The sequence below is a fragment of the Pipra filicauda genome, unplaced genomic scaffold (assembly GCF_003945595.2).
Source record: "Pipra filicauda isolate LSUMZ 115617 unplaced genomic scaffold, ASM394559v2 scaffold216_size1298047_pilon, whole genome shotgun sequence".
Classification (NCBI taxonomy): Eukaryota; Metazoa; Chordata; class Aves; order Passeriformes; family Pipridae; genus Pipra; species Pipra filicauda.
The window spans coordinates 437,778-447,778 of record NW_024104328.1 but is presented as its reverse complement, the minus strand read 5'-3'; the positions used below and the strand labels follow the sequence as shown (position 1 = coordinate 447,778).

The 10,001-nt window shown below is 45.6% G+C and overlaps 1 protein-coding gene across 1 annotated transcript in view; it reads left to right on the top strand.

The window, feature by feature from the left end:
* Nucleotides 1-2,220: 2,220 nt before the first annotated feature.
* Nucleotides 2,221-10,001, top strand: part of ROR2 (receptor tyrosine kinase like orphan receptor 2) — a 148,446-nt gene continuing 140,665 nt past the window's right edge. Inside the window, exon 1 of the mRNA XM_027714442.2 lies at nt 2,221-2,399. Coding sequence (XP_027570243.2) covers nt 2,306-2,399 — 94 coding nt within the window. The 5' untranslated portion in view covers nt 2,221-2,305. The remainder of the gene's footprint in view (nt 2,400-10,001) is intronic.

The following is a 10,001-nucleotide window of genomic DNA, read 5'->3' as shown; positions in this document are numbered from 1 at the left end:
AAGGGTGGAAAGTGAGAAATTTTGAATTGCCAAGTATTAACTTCAGGTATGCTCTTAACTATTGATCTCTAGTATTTAATGTAGTTTCAGTGATTTCAAAATCCCTTGGAACACATTATCAGTGTGCAACCAACATTTTTTGTTGATGCAGAGCCAAGAGGTGTTCTTGATAAAAGAAGGAGCAGAAAGCACTGATCTTGATGACTTGAGCTACAGAAAGGGGGGACAGGGGGTGTGGATGTATGAGGCCAGACACGTAGAATTTTGATGCAGGTCTCTGCAGTTAGTTATACACTGGAAACAATAAAGAAAGAGAGAATGTAGATTTTCAAACACATCATAGTATACCAATAACTGGCAAGGTGCTGTACTCACCGGGATTTATCAGTCTTTTCAGCACAGAAAGAAAAGTAGAAGTGTTCTGCCAGAGAAGGTATCCCCAATACTATGTCTAACTCAAGCCACTCATCATCAGAAATATTAAATCAGACTCCCAAATATACGGGGAAAGGGGGGGATAGTCAGTGTGGCAGGAAAAAGGATTAGGGTGATCATGGAACACATAACTGATCATTTCAGAGGAAATTAAAAGATTTAGAGGCTTTTTAGGGGTAAAAAAATAAAGGTTGAGATGTGACTGGTCATTTTAAACCATAGAGAGGGGAAATGGGAGGGTATTTATGTGAAAGGAGAATAGTGGCAGAAGAGGTGAGGAATATGAACTGGCCCAAATATATATCGTCTGGAAATTAGAAGTAGGTTCCTAACCATCAAAGAGGCAAAGTTTGGAGCAGCTTTTTATCTAAGGAGTGAAGCTCGTAAAAAAGATCCTCTACTTTTACCTTAGGTTTCATATGTTTATGAAAGGGATTATAAAATGTGTTGTTATGATGGCAAGGGGCTGAAGTCAGTCAGTCCTACATTCTTGCCAAAGAGGGATTGGGGCCTCCCTTTTGTCATTCTTAGGTGCCAGAAGAATTTTCAAGATGGAACTGAAGACCTGAAAGAAACAAGGTGCAAAAGGAGGAAGAAAGAATATGTTGTAGTGTTTGCCTTTGTTTGCAATACGAGGTAAATTTAATGGAAAATTAATTTAACTGAAATTATTGTGAATTTAGAGCTTGATTTGGGGAAGAACTTAAAGGAACTTGTATGTATTCAGCATTACTTAGCATCAAATCTTTAGAAAGGAAACCTAAAACAATAGAAATATTGTATTTACAGAGAAGACATCTGATTAAATGTTGTTAAGTTATAACTTTAAAAATATGGCAAATGATTGGGTGATAAACTGTTCCTGGAGTTTATATGACAAAGTTACCAGAAGCCTGATGACAATTCTGCATTATCTTAGAATACTGATTTCTTTGAACTACAAAGAAATCTTAAACCAATCCAACGCTTTTCCCCTCCCCCCCCCAAAAAAAAAAGAAAAAAAAAAGAAAAAAAAGAGAGAAAAGGATGCCTTGATTTCTGGTAGAAAATAACCTTGAAATATTTTGAAACTTTACTGGGAGCAGAATAATTTTCAGCCTGGTAAAGAGAGAATGCAAACGTTGCTTTTGACACCCCAGCATGAGAGAACCGGTAGAGAGCGAGGAAGATCCTAGTCATGGTGGCTCTCGCCTCTTGGAGTACGTGCCGCGGGGCTGACGCCACTGGGCGCTTTGGAGACAGGAGAAACTGTGTTCAGTCGGCAGTAACTGTGCCTTTAATGCTGCCCGGGTGCAAAAACACCTCAATTGCGCACCGAGGAGGAAGGAGGCAAAGGAGAAAAGCAGTAGCGTTTTCGGCCGATGTGCCCCTCGCCCGCGTCTTTCTGTTTTACTGGGGTTTTTCTAAGGGAAGTTGAAGCATCATGAGGCTTCTGAAAGCAGGACTCGCCCTTCAGAGGGGGCTCAAGCCCGGCTGGCTCCTGGTGGTCGTGGAGTGCCGCGGGAAAGGTGGGTGCGGGCTCGCCCCGGAGGCGGGGGCTGCCCCAGCAGAGGGTGCCGGAGCGCTGGGACTGTCCTTGTCCTTTCCGCCCCTCGGCGCCGCTCTCCTCCCCTGTGCCGGGTTTGCCCCGGGTGACGTTCGGATGCTGGGGAAGGAGGAGGAGGAGGCGAAGGAGGAGGAGGAGGTGGGGAAAGGAGCGCAGCTTCCCCCGCCCCCAGTCGGGGACAGTCCGCTAGCGGGAGCGCAGGGCCGGCGCGGCGGAGCTCGGGCGAAGTTTGCGGCAGCGCGGAGCCCCCGCCGGCACCGGAGCGCTCTCGGCCCGCGGGCGCTGCTCTCCGCGGGCTCTGGGCTCGGCGGCCCGTCGGGCACCATGGTCCCCACGGCGGCGGAGGGGCGGCGGGGGGCGGCGGGCCGCCTCCTGACCCTGCTGGCCACCGCCTCGCTCCTCCGCCTCCGCGCGGCAGGTAAGGAGCGGGACCCCCGGCCGGAGGGGAGGATGCTGCGGCTGCTGCTCTGCGGGGGGGACGGGAGGCAGGGGAAAAGCCGCGCCTGTTCGTAGGAGAGTTGCGCGTATCCATTTGGGACCGGCGGAGCCTCCAGCATCCCCAGGTGGTGGTTCATGTTGGTTACTTTTTCTTTCTTGTCTTTTTCATTTTCCTTTTTTTCCCTTTTTTTTTTCTTTTTTTTTTTTTTTTTCTTTTCTCCTCTTTCTTCCTTTCTCTCTCTCTCTCTCTCTTCCCCCCCACTCCCCTTTTTGGTTTATTTTATTTTATTTTTTTTTTCGGTTCTTCTTGGCACAATGGAAACTTGACGTTGTGTTTCTTTACGAGGGGGCGGGAGTTGGCAGGAGGCGAGGACAGCTAAAACTTTTGCCCCGAGCGCATCCCGGAGCCCCTGTCTTGCTCGGGCGGCAGTCGCTTCGTGCCTCTCCTCAGCCTGTTCAGCGCACCGAGGCTGGTTGGTAGCCACTGAAGGGGGCCGGGGGGGGGGGGGGGGGGAAGAAGGAGAAAACAAAGGAAAAGTTCTGGTTTTAGTTGTTGCCGAGGGTGGATAGCGATGAGTGGAGCCTCCTCCTCTGCCCGCCCTCCAGCCCACTCCTCGGAATGGTTATAATAATGTGTTATTATTAGGGACGTTGAGCGTTGCCAGAATCTCAGCAGGAACCAGAAGGGGATTAAAGTTGAGTGGGCGAGGGGGGCAGCCGCCGTGCTTGCAGCTCATGGAGGCTCGGCGGGGTCTCCTTCTGTGTGCTTTTGGGCTTTAGAGGGTCCCATTTTCTCTGTGTACCTGGCCGGCCCTCGGGGACTGAGGAGGTCGGCCTTTGGGCTCGGGAAGCACTGCACGCGCGGTTCGGAGAGCTCCACGATTGTTTTTAGGGCTGAATAAACTGCCCTTATTAACATCTGACCTTGCACCGTGGCAGCGGCGGTGCGGCTGCTGAACAGATGCCAGTTTGTCCGGCATCTCCGAGCGTAGTGCCGTGATTTACAGGGACCTTTAGGGAGCGTGTGGAGTTGGAGAGCCGCGATGGTGCAAGACTTACAGTTCCTGTAAAAGAAGCCGCATAAACTTTTTTTTTTTTTTTTAGATTATTCCCCCTCCCCTTCCCCGCCACGCTTAAGTTATGTGGTGCTTTCAAAGCAAAAAAAAAAAAAAGGGAGGCTTAACTTTTTCGTTTCTCTGAGATGTGAAATGCACCCGGCGAGGTAGGAGCTGCCGGATTCAGCTCTTTGATCTTCCATGAAGCCATTCTCTGGAAAATTGCCCTCTCTCCCTCTTGCAGCAGATAAACCTCACTCACAAACGCCTTCCCGGGGCGCCTTGCCCAGGGACTGAGGGAGGAGGTGACAGGCTGCACCATTTCCATGCCAGGTTTGTAACCCTTCCCGTGCTGTCCCCACGGGGCAGTGCTCCGGGGACTGGGCGCTTAGCAGGGCCTTCCTCCCCCGCCTTTCCTGGCTTTAACTTAATTGCACCGAAGTGCTGGAGGAGACCGATGATGTCTTTAAGGAAAAACAGTGATGCTGCAGATTAGAGGGGACTTGTTAATCAATTGCACGTTTGAAAAGGCTTTTCTTCCCTTTGTTGCTTTCGCTAATCCATTTACCTCTCCGCGGGAGGTGACAGATGCCTATATTTCCTGTTATTCAGCTCCGGGGGCCGAGGTCTTGCCATTTGTTGCCTTACCATGAAGGGAGAGGGTTAGCAGAAAGCTAGAGGTCTGGGAGCTTTCCGGGGCGAGAGCAGGAGGCGGGCATGTTACAGCTCGCGGATTTGGGGTCAGTTCCCGTCGCGTTTATTTTTCCTAGTGGCTTTATTGCTCCCTTTGAAGAGGCTGCCCCGCCGCTCTGCCCCTCCCGCGGGGTCCCGGGCTCCGGGGATCTCCCGGTCGGCCGGGCAGGGGGGGCTGGGAAGGGGGGTCTGTGGTCGAAGGCAGCGGCTCCCCCGGGGCCGCAGGGAGGATGACGGTCGTGCTCTGAGAGATGCTGTGAGAGGAGATGCAGCATTCTCTGTCCCCGTCCCCACTTTATTCCCATTACCCCGAGCAGCTCCATCGGTTTCCCGAGCGCGGCGGGACGGAGGTGTGCGCGGTGTCCCCTGAGCTTCTCTCCCGCCGTCCTCCCGTCGCAGCCCGTGTACACCGGCGTTTGTGCATCTGCCGCAGCCAGGCCCTTTCTTGCCCTTCCAGAGCCGCCCCGCGGCTTCCCGGGGTTGGGTGGAGGGGTGCGGGATCCCGGGGAACCTTCTGCCCGAGGGGGGAGAGCGCCTGGCGCCGGCAGAACGGGCCGGGAGCGCTGCGGGAGCGCGGCAGAGCCACCGCCGTCTGCTGTCGCGGGCGGTGGTACCGCTCTCTCCGCTCGCATGTGCCCTCAAGAGGCGCGTCAAATTTGGCGAGAGCGTTTCAACCTTCTCTCTGAGGCAGTATGAAATCGTAAATTACCTTTAAAAGTGCATTTGGGATTTTTTTTTTTTTTTTTTTTTAAAACGCTGCCCCATAAACGGGCTCGTGATAATCGTCTCGACCACCTGTGGAAAGTGTGGATTCCCTCTACTTCGATAGGTACGGAGTTTGAGACTCCATTTTCTTCGCTGAATGTGCAGCTCAGTGGTTGAGAGCTCATAATCACGGCAATAAATACTTGTGTACTTCTATTGTTAAGCGGTATTCTTCTGTTTAATTAGATGTGCTTAGTGGTAAATAGAGTACTTGTTAATCTACATTTCAGTTTAAGGTTTATTTTTGAAAATGCTACCTCAGCCTTTTCAGTGTTCTCTTTTACAATATGGCCAAGGTGAGAGGCAACAGAAACGAGGACGGTCGCTTGTTGAAAATGGTGATGTAAAATGGGCTCGGCTTATACAGAGTTTTGCCCCCTTGCCATTAAATAGAAAAGGACGTTTAATCAACTGGAAGTTAATGCTCACGTGACTTGAGAGGTATGCAGAAAGCAGTATTTAAAAAAAAAAAGTAATAACTCTGTCAACAGATTGTCTGGGAAATAATGGTAACTCTTGCCTATGATTTTGAAAGTCCAGAAACTTGTGAACTTCTACCTAATTTTATAAGAAAAACGCCCTCTAGTTTCTGAGAGTACAGTGTTTGTGGAGAAATTAATACAAGCACGGATTACTTCTGAATGCCTTTGAATGCCCAACTACAAAATGTTGTAATATACACGAATCTTGAAAGTTGCATAAGATTTAGCTATAGCTCCGTCCTGACTTTAATAAAAGAAATTTAGCTCTGGAAATTGTAAAAATTGTGAGAGTCGATGTAGCTTTGAGCACAAGAAGTCTTCACATAGCTTTTTAACAAATGACACTGGCTACATTCACTATTTTTAGTTCAAACCTCAATCAAACCTTTTCTAGCATTAATTAAGTCGTTAAGAAGTTTAGTGGTGAAGTTTATCCTTGAGTCAAGAGTTGACACTGAATGATTTTTCACCTTGACTGTCTCCATTAAATTAAGCATTTGTAATGGAATTGCACTTTTCTCCTTAATCTCTTTTCTGCTGTAAACAGCATAGAAATGCAAGATGCAGAAAGAAAAGGACCAGATGACAGACGAGGCAAATTAATCCTGTTCAGTGAGTTTCCAGTTGTTTGCAGAAAAGATGATCTTTTTTTCTAAACTCACTGCACTTTGTCTAAGGTGTGAATAGCTTTCAGAACTGTCATTGACATGGAAATATGTTTGACCACTAATTAGGAAACTGACAGTCTTAGCCCCCTAGCCAGTGAGAAGAAAATGTAAAAGGAAAGAATGGTAATAAATACTGAGTTTTGTTTGATAACTGCGAGAATCTTCTATGTAGAAGACTTGTGGAGTCCTCTTCATGGCTTATTTTCAAAGTCTTACATTCACATTTTATATTCAATAAAGATGTCAGTTAGAAGCAGTCACCATCTCAAGCTTTGAATCATATTTTTGATTAAGAGAATTTATTTTAAAGAGCCTCTGTATTTTTTTCTTTTGAACATTGCAAGCATTAAGCAAACCTTTTTTTTTTTAATAATAATTCTTTCTATAGATGTTCTGTGTTGCCTGTGTGGTTGCTCAGAAGGAAGAAATGCTACTTACAGTATTCCATCTAATTTATAGCATCTGTCACTGTGTTCTCTGTGCAAAGAATGGTTTGCTATTTAAGTTTGTTTATTCATTGTGAGGCTGTTGCTTTGTAAAGGAAGTTGTCATTAGGCTCAGCATGTCTGGATAGCATGCAAGTACTCAAGTCTTCTAATCCAGTGACTACAAAGTAGTTAACGCTTCAAAGAAAAGGAACGGCAGGATTTTGTTGCACTGAAAGAAGATGAATTGTTTGTTAATCTTGCTGTTAGTTGTTACTCTCACTGCAGATTGACTACTACAGCACTGCTAGTAACCACTTGGGACAAACCACGATTTTACTCGAATTATTTTCTTTCCTCTTGGTTTTGTCTAAACTGTAACTAGTGAAATGCATTTTGCGTTTTTTTGCATTTTTCTGACCATTTGTCGTGTATCAATATGCGTTTGCAAGCGTCCTGCTACACAGTTTTTCTGATGTTCTCCACGAACTTGACTCACAACCAACCTTTTTCTCTTGACATCTGTTTGTCCTCGGCTAGCTTGTGAAAGGACTTCCACTTTCTCTTCCAAGTAATGCCAGCTGGTGATATTTTTTGATATTAAAACTGGGTGCACATGCATGTCTTTCCAAGTGGTAAAATATGGTTTTAAAAAAGTCAGAAGGGGATCCCTTAGCTGTAGAGTATGACTTCGTCTTTTAAGATTGGCAGTGGACAAAAGCTTTCATTTAAGAACACAAATCTGCATCGTATATCAGTGAAAACAAGAAATCACAATAGGAATGCATTTCACTGATGGTGCACTCTTACTGTGATGGGTGAAAGTAGATGTGTTCGACCTACCTCAGGCTTAGCTGGCTCACAGGGTTGTAGCACTAGTCTTGAGCAGCTTGCAGAGCCTTTTGAAGACCCAGTGTGGTTATCCTGTGCATAGCTCCATGCTTCTGGGTTGGTTTTAGATCTGTGTATCTGCCTGAGCTGTTGTACACATGTATCAAAAGTGTGAAGCAAAGAGGATATACACCTCTCTGCTGAATGAATTAACCTTCATATACATTGATGCTTTCTGGTCTTGCTAAAATGCATGCCTGTCTGTGGTGGTGAAGAAGTGTGATACAGGGGAGGTGATGGAAGAGGAAGGATGTCACGGTATTGCTGGTTCAGTAGAAGTTATTTGGAGAACGAACGTGGTCTTAACGTGCCTGTCCCTCTTGAGTATAGAGCAGAGCTGACTGACATCCCCTAAAGGCTGTGTGGTTGTGAGGGTGCAGTTCCGTGGACACCTGAAGCTCTTATTTACTTTAATCTGCAAGGTGGCTCTGCTGGAAAGTAGTCATAGGGAAAAAGGATTCTGTAAAAATCAAAGACTGCATAGGCAGAATTGAGCAGAGAATTAGCACAATGAAAAGAGATAATGCATTTTCTTCTTCCAGTGTAATGATTTTGCTGAAGCAACACAAAAATGTTTTGTCTGGTGTGCTGGTTTAAAGGTAAACCAGCAGGGGAAATGAACTCAACTCAAAAGAGAGATTATAAGTCAGAACAACAATTTAATAAAATAATACAATAAGTACAATTATACAGAGAAACAATTGGTTTTAACTCACAAAACCCAAATGTATAACCCAGCACCCTGGGGCATGAACAGAGTGGTGTTCGTTGGGCCCCCTGAGTCCAAAGTAAAAGGAGAGGGGAAAAAAAAAACCTGTTGGTGAGAGTGCTGGTGCAGTCTGGTCAAGAGTGGTGATTGCAGTCCGGTCGAGAGTGATGGTTGCAGTCTGGTTGAGGGTGGTGGTTACAGTCTGGTTGAGAGTGGTGTTCTCAGTCTTCCTCTGGATCCCACCAGTGGTTAAAAAAGTTCCAAGACTCCAAGATTATATATTCTCCAGTTCAGGCAGGAATGCCCAGTACCTCCCTCAGGGCAGGAAGCTTCACAAAGGTTGTGAGGACAGGAGCACCCTCCTATCTCACAGGCCTCTGAACACCCAGTTTACAGCCTGAGGAGTCAGGGCTGCTCTGGGCAGAGGGTGTAAATGGTCTGTCGACAACAGGTTCTGGGAAATGGCATGGAAGGCTATGGAATACACAGGTTTGGGTTACACCCATCCAGTGATGAACTGGTCCCAGCTGTTCTAACTAGGACATTGGGTACAGCTTGCAGAAACAGCAAAATGAAACTGGTGGGGAACTGTTGGGGATCCCAGTTTGCCAGTTTGGTTTTAAAGTAGTGAGTAGTTCAGTTGGGAAATTAGATTGGATCCCCACTGGTATTTTGTTCCTGAGCAATCCATTGATTTCACATGGGAGACATTGCTTAGCTGAGTACCTTTCAGATTCAAAATTTCTGTTCAGATGTGAACTCATTAAGACAACAAACACAAGTTCGATATTCTTTCTTGGACAAAAAAAGTCCCCATGTGCATATTGTCATACCTACAAAACCTCTACTGAACTTAGATTTCTATCTTCTAACTGCTTTGTTTGGACACTTCCCTTTAAATGAACAACATAAACGTTTAGTTCTGTAACTCCAGGTTATTGTCACTTGTCCTCATCAGCACTGCTCTAGGGTGTTCATTTAGCAGTTCATCTGGTAAGTATTATTTCAAGGTGAAGTGGTTTCTATAAATGATTTTCCTTGCTTTTGGTAGTTCAGCACTTTAGCATTATTTTTTCCCATGATATTGTGTATATAAGAAGAATGACTTGACTGGTTGTATAAGGAAAGGGTACATTCTGTAAGAGTTCTCCTAAAATTCTGAAGTCTTACTTTTTAAAATAACATACACAGCTATGTTGAATTGTAAGTGAAACTATCAATGGACTAATTCCTTATCAAAGTAACCATGCAGTTCCATATCCAGTCATGGAGTAGATAGAGGACAGATAAATGTATCACAAAAGACAGGACAAATTTGTTCCTGTTTTTTTAGTTAAAAAACTCTAAAAATTGTGGTTGCAAATAAAAAATTTGATTTCTGCTAGCCAGAAACACTCTCCTCTTCTAAGTCATATGAACTGTAAATGAAAAAAGGTTTATCCTACCTAAGGTCTAAAAGAGAAATCACAGACCTCTGCCAAAGGCAAACTAATGAGACAGGCAGGCTACTGCTGCACAAGTGGAGGAGATTTCTTTCTCCCATGTCTGCAACTGAATAGATAGATATCATATCTCTAACTTGATTGTAAAGGAGACACAAAAGATTTTTTGAAGAACAAAGTTCAGGGCCGGAGATAACCTGCTTCTGGGACTTTTCTGTGCTGGTTAACTCAAAGTACACACACCTACCTCAGGCATTTGAGCTGTGCTTCACAGCAAGACCATAACACTACTTCTTATGTACATTTTTATTTGCAAGACATTAACTTTCATTTCCAAGGCCCTTAGCAAGCTGTAATTGTTGTACTTCTGCACATGGCAAGGCATCATTAAAAGAAGTTACCTCCTTCCCACTCCCTAGCTCTTCATTCTGCAGATGTTATCACTTTCCAGT